Source organism: Mangifera indica, chromosome 7 (genome assembly GCF_011075055.1).
Source record: "Mangifera indica cultivar Alphonso chromosome 7, CATAS_Mindica_2.1, whole genome shotgun sequence".
NCBI classification, from domain to species: Eukaryota; Viridiplantae; Streptophyta; class Magnoliopsida; order Sapindales; family Anacardiaceae; genus Mangifera; species Mangifera indica.
The window spans coordinates 18,806,928-18,820,894 of record NC_058143.1 but is presented as its reverse complement, the minus strand read 5'-3'; the positions used below and the strand labels follow the sequence as shown (position 1 = coordinate 18,820,894).

At 32.7% G+C, this 13,967-nt stretch overlaps 2 protein-coding genes across 2 annotated transcripts; one reads left to right on the top strand and one right to left on the bottom strand.

Moving 5' to 3' along the window:
* Nucleotides 1-4,896: 4,896 nt before the first annotated feature.
* Nucleotides 4,897-7,499, bottom strand: LOC123220049. Its single transcript, XM_044642044.1, has 5 exons — nt 7,298-7,499; nt 5,758-5,872; nt 5,583-5,672; nt 5,397-5,495; nt 4,897-5,263 (listed from the first exon to the last, which is right to left on the bottom strand). Exons 1-5 carry the CDS (start codon nt 7,363-7,365, stop codon nt 5,162-5,164), a joined length of 474 nt encoding a protein of 157 aa, XP_044497979.1. The 5' UTR covers nt 7,366-7,499; the 3' UTR covers nt 4,897-5,161.
* A 2,459-nt stretch (nt 7,500-9,958) lies between these two features.
* Nucleotides 9,959-12,400, top strand: LOC123220211. Its single transcript, XM_044642279.1, has 5 exons — nt 9,959-10,165; nt 11,224-11,338; nt 11,478-11,567; nt 11,709-11,807; nt 11,899-12,400. The coding sequence occupies exons 1-5, from the start codon at nt 10,098-10,100 to the stop codon at nt 11,998-12,000; spliced, it is 474 nt and encodes a 157-aa protein (XP_044498214.1). The 5' UTR covers nt 9,959-10,097; the 3' UTR covers nt 12,001-12,400.
* The last annotated feature ends 1,567 nt before the right edge of the window (nt 12,401-13,967 follow it).

Here is a 13,967-nt window from a genome sequence, read left to right as displayed (position 1 = left end):
TACTTAAGCGTGCTGGTTGCACCAAGGTTGATTAGAAATCTCGATATATAAAGTGTGAGAAAAAGCCTCTATATGTAAAATTCTAGTTTCTAATAGGTTTGCAATTCGAGTCAAGTCAATTTGGGTTTAATTCATTTGGTTTGAACAAATAAAACCCCAGTTAAGGCAATTTCAACTCATCCAGCTTGAGATCGACGTTGGTATGGTAGGTTGCCTTATTGGCAATTCTTGTTTACTTCTTTAGCAATTCTTCAACTTCTCTGACAATTCTTCTCCCTTTATGTGGCTATTGTTTTCCAATTGAAGTTTGAACCGGCAGCTTTGAATTCAAATCAAATTCAAATTAACTCTTATTTAGATTTAATTTAACTTAAATTCACCCCTAATAGAAGTAGGAATAATTACCAACTAGGAAGCGTAGAAATTCACCATGAGGTGCGTTTTCACATTTCAGAAACATTTTCATTTCTAAAACTTATATAAAACATTTCGAGGGTGTTTCAAAATTTTTGAAAAATTTTGAAATGCGTTTCCAAGAAAGAAACGTGTTTCTTTTTTAAAAAAAAATATAAAATCAATTAAACACATATCTTTTATACTTTCAAACCCTAAGTGTCTCTAAATCTCACACTGAATTCATCTATTTTCTACTTTTCGATGTGTTTCTTATCTCCTCTTTGGCATACTATATAAATTAGTGTGTATTATTGTTTTCTTCTTAAATATCTATATATGTTTACGCAAAAACAATTTACAATTAATTTTATGATTTCTATTTATAGTTTTTTTTTTCTTTATTCTTTTTTTATTATTCATTTTTATATTATACAGATTTATATATTTTTGTAATAAAAAGTTTAATACTAATTAAAAAACTCTTATATTTTTTATATTTATAAGTATTCTTTCTTTTTTATTTATCATATTTTTTGCTACATAGGTTACCACATATAAACTTTCGGCAGTTATCTTGTCAGCTAGATCCTCTCTTCTAGACCTGGCCACGGGCCGGTTTGGCCCGTGAACCGGACCGAAACCGGCCCGGCTAAACCTGAAACCGGAACCAGCAGACCCGGAACCGGGCTAAACCGGAACCGAAACCGTGGTTCTACGGTTCGGTTCCGGTTCACATAAATTGAAACCGTGGAACCGCCGGTTCAAACCGGTTTATGAACCGACGGTTTACTGTGCTGAACCGAAAAAAATTTGAAAATTTTTTGAAAATTTTTTGAATTTTATTAAAAAAGGCAACGGTTCCCTGCGCAGGGAACCGTTGCCTTTGAAGGAGATTTGCAGGGGACCAACGGTCCCCTGCAATTTTCAGTGAATTGCAGGGGACCGTTGGTCCCCTGCAATTTTCAGTGAATTGCAGGGGACCGTTGGTCCCCTGCAATTTTTTGGAATTTCATTCACCCCCCCCTATTTCTTATTTTTTTAAAAAAAGTTTTTTTCTATATATATCACTTTAAATTCTATTCTCTCAAATCTCAATCTCTCTCTACTCTCTCACTTAATCCTTCAAACTCTCATTCTCATTCTTTAAACTCTTAATATTCTCTCAATCTTTCAATTCAATTAAATTTTCTTAAATTTAATTAAATTCTTTCTTAATTTTTTATTAATTTCAATTTCAATTTTTTTTATACAATTCATAATTAATTATAGAATTTATTTCTATAATTAATTTTATTTATTATTTTTTTATTATCTTTTATAATTAATCATATAATTTATTTATATAATTAATTTCATTTATTATTAAAAAATGGCAAGTAGTGGAAATTCTTCCGGTTCACGAAGATTTGGTCAATATTCACATATATCAAATGTGAATGAAAATCAATTTATAGATGATTTTCATTCACAAGAAAGTGAAAACCAATATGAAGAGGTGGAGCAACAACAACAACATCAACAACAGATGGAGATGGAACAACAATCTCAAAAAATTCCTACATCCGATATTTTCAAAATTCATTTCAAGAAAATACAAAAGGAAGATGGTAATTTTGATGTTGCTTGCAATTATTGTAGGCAAATTTACAAATTCAAACAAGGAGGTGGATACGGGACATTCAAAAGGCACTTGGAGTCAAAACATCCGGAAAAAATGGGACAAAGCCGAGGCCAAACACAAATAACCGGGTATGGTTCTTCTACACACAAATCTTTATTTATGTATAGTGATAATAAAAGTAAAGAAGAATTTGCAAAAATGGTAGCAATAGATCACTTAGCATTTAGTTTTGGTGAAAATTTAGGTTTTAATAATTATTGTAAAACTGCATTAAATCCTGCATATAAAACTATTCCAAGAAATACATTAAAAAGAACATTATTCAGTTTATATAAAAAACAAAAAAAAGAGTTAATTCAATTTTTTACAAATTTTAATGGACGTGTATCTCTATGTAGTGATGTTTGGAGTGACCATTGGCAAGTTCACTCTTATATGGGTATAACTTGTCATTGGATAGATGATGATTTTCTATTACAAAAAAGAATTTTATCATTTAGGGTGTTTGATGAACGACATACCGCTGATAATATTTATAGAATAATTAAAGAAATATTAGAAGAATATAAATTACTTTATAAAATTTTTTCAATTTCATTTGATAATGCACGTCCAAATACTGCCTCAATAAATAATTTAATTGATATTTGTAGACCTAATTTAGGTGGTAGATTTTTTCATATTAGATGTGCATGTCATGTGTTAAATTTATGTGTACAAGATGGTTTAGAATGTCTTAAAAATTTTATTAGTCCAATAAAAATAGCAATTTCATATTTATGGACACATCCCCAAATTATGAAAGAATGGGGTAAATTTTGTAAACAACATAATAAAAGACCAAAAAGATTTCCTAAAGATGTGCCGACTCGTTGGAATTCAACATATGAATTACTCAACGAGTCATTTGATTATAAGGATTTATTATGCTCATTTATTTCACAAAATGTGCCACAAATTATATTATATCCCCAACATTGGGATATTTGTTCAAAAATTTTAAATGTATTAAGAAATTTTAATAATGCAACATATACTTTAAGTGGGGTTTATTATCCCACTTCTCATTTATTTTTAAATGAAGCTGTTAATATTATTGGAGCTTTACAAGAAGCCGAACAAGATATTATTTTACAAGAAGTTGTTTCTTTAATGAAAACAAAATGGTTAAATTACTATAAAATAATTCCAGAACTTTTTCTTGTTGCATGTTTTTTTGATCCTAGATTTAAATTAGATGGTGTCACAGATTATTTGACATTATATTATGAATGTTTGCAATTAGATGAAGTTAATATTCCATTAACTATAACTAATATTATGAATTTAATTAAAGAAATTTATGCTGAATATGCATTAATTTATGGTGGTTCTTCTTCCTCTCTACCACCTATTGCCCCATCATCAACCCAAAATATGAGCTATGGTGATCGTATTATGATGCAAAGGGGCAAAAGACCAAGAGGAACATTAGGCTCCACCTCGGAGCTTGATATTTATTTAACTACTATTTTTGAGTTTGGTGACAGCAATATAGGTAAAGACTTTCCAGTTTTAGAATGGTGGAGTCGACACGCATCAACTTTTCCAATATTGACAGCTATTGCTAAACAAGTTCTAGCAGCACCGGTATCAACTGTCGCAGTAGAACAAACTTTTAGTCAAGGGGGTAATATATTGGATGAGAGACGATCAAGTTTGGCTCCCGAATCTATTGAAGCTCAAGTATGCGTGGACGATTGGACAAGAGCCGAATTACGACAACAAGAAATGAAAGTGGACTTCAATGAAGAATCGCTTGATTTAACTACGGATAGTTCGATGACGACGGGAAATAATACTCAAGATAGTGGAGGTGAATGATAAGGTAAGGGGGCACTGCCAGCTATTAGATATACAAAGGTAAGAGAACTACGTAGGCTTTGATTCTTCTAAACCCCAAGAAGATACGTAGGAAGCTTAATTGAAAAATTAAGTCCAAGCCTTTCTTTTAAATTTCAATTATTGTAATTAATAATTTAAAAATTAAATCAAGATCATGTATTAGAATTGACGGTTCAATATCGGTTTCGAATCGAAACCGTCGATTTCGAACCGAAACCGTCGGTTCCGAACCGGGGCCATGAACCGGAACCGGCGGTTCCGAACCGTAGACGAACCGTCCTGTTACGGTTTCGGTTCAGGGTTCTTATATTTTCGAACCGTGAACCGGCGGTTCCGAACCGAAACCGACGGTTCATGAACCGTGGCCAGGTCTACTCTCTTCGATTTGGACGTGAAATGGTATGTTTAGAAAAGTCAAAAGAGATGAAAAAGGATTGTCGGGAAATTACTACAAACCAAGCCGCCTCCCCCAACCGAAATCAGTTTCATACTTTGGAAACCTGCATAAACTTGTAAAGCAGAATTTAACCATCCCTTCATCTTTATTCAATCTCTCATTAAGACCTTCCCTTAAACCAAAGTCTTGCAAATTCATTGGATGAACCAACTTGCAAAGCCTCTCAACCCTGATCTTCGTTCAAGTGGAAGCAGTGAATCGACTCACTCTATAGAAAAGATGATGAGGTCTCAACACGCATAGGAAGCATGCCGTCCAAATACCTCCTTGGATAACAACTTCTGTATAATATATTTTACAGGAGGCCCATACAGGTGCAAACGCAGCATTTGAACACTGTTACATCGAGGTCTCAGAAATATGGACAAATACATGGCAGATGTTCTTAAACTTGGTCGTTCAGGCACAGATATAAAGGCTTAAAATGATTAAAGATGATATATGTTGCAGGTCAAGCAATGAGATTATGCCTTACTAACTGTCAGTGATTAAGATAAAGCAACAAAGCAGGAAGGGGCACATTCATCAGGAGCATAAGTTGCAACGCATGAAATAAGTCAATTAAATCAGGTCAACTTCATCAAATCCGCTTCCCATGATTGATTAACCAAGACAAATCTCTCTAAATTCAGATCAATAGCAATAATTTGGCTTGGTAATAACAACAACTTTTTTACCTAATTTAAAGACAAAAAAACCTGATTCAAACATTGAAGCATACAAAACTAGATCCTGGACTACATCCAGGAAAGAGTCCGATATCGACCGTGAAACTACACCCGGGCATGACAGAATATATCTCTTTAAAAAGTTTTGGTTTTGGGAGCCCTTTTCTTCAGTTGTCTCCTTGGCATTGAGTTCTTCATACCAATGAAAAAGAGCAAAGCCCCAAAAAGTGCCAAGCTCTGCGAAAAGTGAAATAAAAAAAAAAAAGATTTAAAACTATGCCACAACCACAATAAAATTTTAGGGAATTCTAACCGAAAGGGGAAGAGGGTCCCAACAGATCTTACAGCAAATTAAATCGTAATTACCAACCTGTGTAAACTTTGAAAAGGTTTGACTGAATTCCTTCTTGTCAGCATCGTAGTTGTAGAAATCATATAGAATAGGAGTAGCAATAGCCTGATGCAGAAGCTGAACCACAAGAAAAAAATGGAGTTAATGCAGTTAATTCAAGTTATTACCAATTTCAAAAAACCAGAGAGAGACTACAATACCAACCAAAAGATAAGCTCCCAGAGAACTTCCAAAGATGAAAAGAAGGCCTCCAACACCCTTCAATGCTATAGCAGCAGCAACTAAATACTTGATCTGTAAAGGAAAACACCGATATTTCAGAAAAATCACTAAATTGTATCTCAACAGTTAAGTTTCAAGAAATTAAAAGGTTACACACTTCAACTTCTGGAACTTGCAACCCAGTATGAGTTGACACGTGCTTTGAGAAGATGTTGAACTTTGGTTCCAATGATTTTGCTGCAGGCCCACCATCAATGCCAAAATCGTTGAACCTATAAACATGTATAAAAAAAAAAAAATTAAAAGATTAGTACTTGAAAATCTGCATTGCTACAAACATACAATTCACAAAAATTGGGATTCAACTGCAGTAAATGCAGTTTATAATATCTTCTGCACTTAAAAATCTGATTTACACCAAATTAAATAACGCCAGTAACTTTAAACAATTTTCATGATTGCAAATAAGCAAGTAACAAAAATATCTTCTCAAATGTAAAACTCTAGCTGTTTTAATTAGTAATGAAATGCATTTCTGCATTGAAACCTCTAATCAAATTTCTAGTTACACGGTACAGCTGCTGGAACAGGTTTTCAAACAATAAGAAATATCCTTAATGCTTTAAGTAATTTACCAGCCTGACTAGGATACAAGCCAGATAGCATTAACTTAAAAAACTTCAGCAAAGACAGAGCAATAACCCTTATTCTTCAATCACATACGCCATAGCAAGGATGGTGGCAGACAATAGTAAAGGAAGCCAGAATATACTAAAAAATAATCATCGCAATGTATTTATAAATTTTGTGATCACAAGATAAAGTCATTAAGAAAACAAATTAACAGTTAGCTGTCCTGTAAAGATATTATACTGCACATGGACAAAATTTTTCATTAATCTCAAATAGAGGATCTTAAGACTTGTAAATAAACAGTTTTTATTATCAAAATATTAAATCGTCAAACTAAATAAAAGTTCCTAAATCGGGCAACCGTTAACATCAACAGAATACAGTTTGAACAAACAGTTCAATTATAACAAATGGTTGAAATTAAATAAGCTGAGCCTTCCTAGACAACCAAATTCAATGAAATTTGATTGTTCCTGGTCAGGAAAATAAAAAGTAAAACTTCGATGGCCATCATAGAAATCTCAGTATTTGTGACAATGGTTTAAGTTCAAAATCAAATCTAGAAAAAAGGTACCCTGATCACAGGATTGCCAGAAAAGAAACTTCTTTCCTACTCTATTACGTACACTTAGTTTCACAAATCTATATACAAACAAAATGAATCAGATTCACGGAATATCCACAAATCCATTCATTCACAACCAACAAGACGTCTCTTAATGGTTCAACCTGTTAAAACTCCTAAACTACAACAGCAAAATTTAAGATAAATCATAATAAACAGTCTACTAAAAAGCTTAGCAAACATTTATATTCAAAATCCATTCATCAGATCCAATGCTTCAAAGCACAGCGAGCAAATATGCACTACCACAAGGAGAAAACTCCGAACGCTTAACCCTATATGCATCTAAAATTCAAAATTTTCCCTCCTTTACCCTCAGCATTAAAGTTAAAAACTCACTAACAAATTGAAAACACAACAACCGAAAAAGAGATAAAAGTGCAAGCAAATTAGCAAGTTGAATAAACGAACAGATCTGAAGATAAGTTTAGAGCTTTACTCTTGCCAGGCGGAAAGAATAAAAACCGATGCGAACAATACTCTTCCGATAAATGAAGCGATAGCCATTTTTCAGACGAAGACCGACCGCAGAGTTTGGGTATTCCTGTCAGTAAAGAAAAATATTGGGGGCAGACTAAATTTGACCCGACTTTGTAATATCAAATCACGGCCGAGTATCAAGGGACGAAGATTTTAAAGGCAGACATGAAGAGGTTGGGGAAAAAGAGTTATGACAGCAATCTTACACCTACTCATGCGAGTATGAAAATAATAAAGACTCGCTGTATGATGTGAGACGTCTTTTGTTTGTGGGAAACACGTCGGTAGCCGAATGAGATTGTTCGAGGGAAGTGAAGAAGCGATGACGTGGAGAAAGGACAGAGAGCGTGTTTTTGATTACTTATAGAGAGATTGGTGGAAGTAAATTTCTTTGTTGATTATTTCAGCGGTAGTGGTCTTGCAAGGAAAAGACCGTGTTATTTAGTGAATTTACGGTTGTATCCCTGACTTTGAATTTTTTGGCTTGCAATGTGTGCTTCCAACGTAAGTTTGAAATTTGAATTAAGACTTAAGAGTCCACGTCCAAAAAGTTTTCAGTCAGAGTCATGCCGCGCACTTCACGACTTGCCATTAGAATACAATATTTATTTGGTTAAAAGACTATATTACACCCAAGGTTTGATGAAGTAACATTCCCACCCTTCGAGTTTTAAAAAGTCAAATTTCCTACCATCATTCACTTCTGTCGCTAAATCTATTTAGTTTTTTTTTAAGAGATTATTTTGTCATTTTATTAAATTTTGCAATTAAAATTTAATATAAATATCAAATTATTAATATATTTCTACCAATTTAAAAAAATTATTATTTAAATTTCTAAAAATTCTCAAATTTTTAATTAATTTTAAAATATTGTGTTTTGGTTTATTTTTTTTTAAGAATATGATTTTTTTTAAACTATTAAGAAACATATTAAAATATTAAAATTTTCAAAGATATCTCTAAACTTTTTATAATTTTCAAAACCCCCCTAAAATTTTTATTAACACTTTTAAAATTTTTAAAAAATATAGTTTGCCCTCAAACTTTAGAAAAAGAAAAAATAGAACAAATAAGATGGAAAATAAAAGAAAAAATAAAGGAGAAAACAAAAAATTAGAAAGAATATAAAAAAATTTACAAAATTTACAAAATAACTTTCTTACCTTTTTATTTCATAAAATTTTCTCATATAAATATATAATAAATAAAATTTGACTTTTTAAAACTTAAAGGGTGATTATTTGCTATTTCATCAAATCATGGGGGGACATAGTACTTTGGCATATATTATTTTTTATGAATTAAAACTTTATATTATGAAAAATAACATATGTATAAGGGAAATGTGTAGTGAATGATGTGATAATATTAAATTAGTGTAATCATATTAAATGATTTGCAATGAAAATGCCAAAGAAAATGATCCAATCAAAAAACAGACAACATTGATTAGACATTACTAATTTGCTTGTCACGGCATGATTCAATGAACTTGTTGGGAAATAGGTAATAAAGGAGTCTCTGGAAGGTTCACAGATCACGTGATGTTGTTTTGCAATGACCATTTAGCCCATAGAGTTTAAATGCTTCATATGATCGAAATTTAAGTAGAATAAAGTGTGTAATTTTAAGGATTAAAATAAGTTTGAGGCAAATCATAAGCACTTGCAAGATTCAAACTGTATTAATAATTAATTATAAAGAAAGTAATGAAGCATGTTCCAATTTGGACAAATGCATGTTCTCATTGGATCCCAATTTTCAATTCATGCTGCCAAGCACCACTCTGTCTCTTGTTTACTTTTAATTCTTTGATTATAATTGATACATGTTCTTAACATGTCACTGTTAGAAGAAGTTTGGACCTAACTGTTAACATTGGCAATACTGAGGGGCAAAATTTATCATCCCATTGTCCTAAATAAACCCAAGAATTTTGATTTGATAAAGAGAGGAGTGACAGTTTCAAGTTCGATTTCAGTTGGTTTGAATTTCATGAAGCATCGAAAAATCATTAATAGATTGATTTTCTTTACAAATTTGAATAAGATTTTTCAAATTCGAATTGAGATAGAATCCAATCCCCATTCAAGCACATAACTGAGAAATGGTCCCAAAAACATCTAAAGCTCACTGGTTGTTGGCCAAACCAAATGGCAGTTTTAAGTCTTTATTTTTTTAATCTATAATTAAATAATTAGTCTATCACTTTATGTCTTGGAATTAATCTCTAAAACATGATTTGTGGCAAAAAAGTAATTTTATTCCAAATGGAGTCAAAGAGAAAAAACAAATAATGATTTTTTCAAGTATTGATTAATTGCAAGTTGGAATGTAAACCTAAAAAACACCTAAATACGTTATGTGTTTAATTAAATCTATTTATTGAATGTTCGATAATACCCTTGTTAAGAGATTAAAATATCAACAGAACCAGAGGATTTCTGGATTAGAGTGTCATTTCTCTTACCAGTGGGTGCTGTTGCTCTTTAAGGAATTTTATCGGGGTTGAACTTATGTCATATATTGACCGGCGATTCAGGGACAAGTGAAAGTGACAGAAATGGTAATTAAGTACAAATCTAAACCCAATAATAAAGCCAAAAATATCTTTTAAGGCATCTCCACTTCAACCGCAAACAAGAAACTCCATTTAAACCTTGACTTCCCTCGCGGGTTTGTCTTTCGAGGATAACGAAGAAACCCGACCCGAGATTCACTCTTTCCTTCTACCGTTTTACACGAACGAGTTGATAATGGGTTTCTTTTCATTCCTCGGACGAGTCCTCTTCGCTTCTCTCTTCATTCTCTCCGCCTGGCAAATGTAAGCAGCTCTCTCTCTTTCGCTTTTCTTAACTTAGATCTGCTAAATATCTATTACTTTGTAACGTTTTTATAGGCCAGATCTGCTAATTGGTTGGTTTTGTTATTTGATTCGGTAATATTTGATTTCTGCTTATTAATCTTGTGTTTGAATGGCGTTTCTGCTTGCTGAGAATTTTAAATTCAGTGAAACTGTTTTTGTTCAAGTATTAAAGTGTTTGAGTTAGCGTGTTTTAACTTGAAGGTGCTGAAGCTGGAATCGGAAAGTTATCCCAATTATTTGATTAGTTTCTTTGAAGTATGAATCCATTTCCTTTAGCTAAAATCAAAGTTGGATATTAAATTTAATTGGAAGAGAATACTGAGAATTGTCGTGGAATTTTTGCTGGTTATTAATGGTTGTCTGAGGAATTCATGCTTCCCTTCTTAATGGAAGTGGAATTGTTATGATGCTTTACTTATTACACCTTTGTGGCGATACAGCATTGTTTTTGTTGACTAATTTACTCTGACGAGAGCTGTCTTTATAGCCTTCTGTATTTTAAGCTGATAATATCTGGAGTATGCGATTTTCTACAATTAGCATTTTTAAAGTAGAATAATGATCCAACTGTAGTATTTTTTCGGATTGATTGAGAATCTTTTTTGTGAGATTCATATATGTATTCATGTTCAATAGAATTATCATAAGATTTTATATTTAAAAAGATTGTAAAATAACTGAATTACAGAATTTACTTATGTAATTTTTTTCTGTGTGCAAAACAGTGTATAAAGAAGAAAATAATGTTATTTTTGTTCCTATTTATTATTGGGAGAGCACATGGATGAAAATGGACCTATTGGTTGAGAAATTGCATGGTTTTTTGATAATTTTTGTCTCAAATTGCATGATACTTTCGTTGTCTGGGGGCTTGTGGTTTTCCCCTGTTTTCCTTGTTAACATAATTGTTGGGTGGTACAAGTCTATAAAGGTGTTGCCATTTGATAAACGAAGCTCCAGTTGATTGTTACTCTTGCACAGCTTTTTTACTGAGATATTGACACTACATGTTTTAGGTATAATGATTTTGGGGTCGATGGTGGGCCTGCAGCTAAGGAGTTGATACCCAAAATTGCTGTTGCTAAGAAGCATCTATCCTCGACATTAGGGTTTGGAATACCTGATATAGAAGTAAGTGTGTTTCTTTCCCCATTTTTTTTCTAGCTTTCAACATTTCTGGTTTTGTAAATCTGTAGGACTAGTTAGATCTTCATGTTGTCTTGTATTTGTGTTTTACTTGTCTTACTGATTCAGAAATATATTTTTACAGGTTAGACATATAGTTACAACTACTATATTTCTAAAAGGATTTGGAGGTATTCTATTTGTAATTGGCAACACCTTTGGAGCTTTTCTCCTGGTAAGAATTTTCTTCCTTTTGGTTCACTAATTTGTTACCTCTGACAACTTAGAACTGAACTTAGCCTAGCAAACCACTGCTTCTTCCAATAGTCAACAAGCACTAATGCCAATCATACTTATTCCCCCACTATATTTGCAGCTTGTCTACTTGGTGCTTATCACCCCACTTCTGTTTGATTTCTTCAACTATAGCCCCAAGGACCCTGAATTCGTTCCTCTCTTGAATGAATTCTTGCAGGTTTGTTTGTAATTCATATTTATGGTGTTTTTCATCATATCTTTGCATTCAACCTTCGGAATGTTGAATCTATTTTTGGTTTTTCTTCCAGAGCATTGCACTTTTTGGTGCATTGCTTTTCTTCATGGGAATGAAGAACTTAATTCCAAGGAGGCAACTCAAGAAGAGGATTCCCAAAGCAAAAACAGGGTAGGTATACCAGAAAAGCTATTGTCCACGGTCGGGAATGACATCGTTCTGTCAGGCATGCCTAAAACTTGGGATTTCCACTGAGAATGCAGCATCACATACTATTTTGTGGAGTTTTCCTTTTCTAGAGATTGTTATGCTGACAGTCCCTACTCACAGGGTATATTGTCATTCTGGAATGTGAAATGGATAGCAATATATTTCATTGTTTTTAGCACAATTAGGATTTCATATTGCTATTTTAGCAGTCATGGATTGTAAACTGCCATGCTTCTGCATGTAGATGAAGATCTTGAATATTTTGTGGTGAAACTCTTGAAGTCCTTAAAGATTTCTTTGTGTTTTTAAGGAGTCATAATCATCCTTAGAAACTGAAGATTAAGTTTACTTATGGAGATTCTCGGTTCGAGATCCGTGGATGACGGGTGAAGCTGATCTCCATTCTGATGAAAGAAAATAGCATGTAAAGCTGAAAAAAAGGCGTCTTCTTGTCCCTTGGGCCCAAACCAGGACCAGCCCGGTGATGCTGGGGCTCGGACTGGGACCGGCCTGCAGATATGCTCAGGCCCTTAGCCCTTTTTTTTTTTAATATTTCATTTAGCTTTTCTACAGTATATTTCTTGATTTACCAACCCCAAGACGCAATGTAAATTTTCATTAGATCTTCTTGATGTAAAAATTTTAAATTTATCGCATTAAAGACGGGTCTTAGGATCAGGCCTTGAACAGGTTTGGATGGGTTCGGTTTGTTTGTTTATTTGGTTAGGGACGAAGTTCATGACCTTTATCATTGGAGATATTCTTCAATTTACTGGTAATTTTTTAATAACATTGTGTATCAATTTAAACTCGAGTTTAACTTAAATATTAAACATTCAATCTGAGTTTAAGTTGTGTCAAGTTTAGTTTAGATCAAATTTGACTTATAAAAATGTGTTTAGTTTGAGTAATGTTTTATTATAAAAAATAAAAAATTTAAATAAAAATATATTATTTAAAATATTATTGAGTATAAATTATTATTATATTTATAAAAACAAACTAAAACACGTTAAAAAACCTTTAAACAAAAAAATGTCAATATGTCCTTAAAAAAGATAAAATTAAAAAGCTCTCAAATAGAAAATATCTAAAAGGATCTATTACAACATGATTCATGTGGTTAATTATCTGAAAACTTAAAGATAGCCCCTTTCCATGTGTTCTCATGTGTCTCCAACTCTTCGTGTGATGGTTATGAATCTTATATGATGGTTAAACCATCGTAAAACTTGATTTTCAAATCCAATTTTATTGTTAATCAAATCTAAATGTAGCGTAACACAAAACTCTTAACAAATTTCATCTAAAATAGGAAGGATTGAAACTATTTATTCAATATTTTAAATCAAAACTCTATCCCCTAAACACCCAAAATCTATATCAGTATGTTTAAATTTCTACACTAGAAAATATTAAGCATGACAAGGAAGGAATAATTAACCAACCTTTTGCGTTATTTTGGTCGTCAAAAAAGTCGGAGAAAAAGCTAGTCAGAATCGCGGAAATTCTGGCCACGTGATATCGCGTACTGGATGGGTGCAGTATGCGAGTTTTCAAAGAGTAAAACGCATTTTAAGTGTACTTTATATACGAGCATTTCGGGGGATATTAATTAAAATAGGTAAAATTTGTTTCGCTTATACCTTTTTAGGCCAACACATAGTAATTTTATTTTTATAAGCAAATATTTTTGTAACTCTAAAAATACCCTCCCAGCCCTGTATACGTAGGTGTTGGAAGGAAAACTTGAGTGTGTGAGTGCGTGCGAAGTGCGCGCGGTACGTGCGTGGTGCGCGCGGTGCATGAGCAGTGCGCACACCCTAATTAATATATATAAACAAAGTGTGAGGGTGCGCGCGAAGTGCGTGCAGTGCGCGCACCCTTTCTTTTATATATATATATATATATATATATATATATATATATATA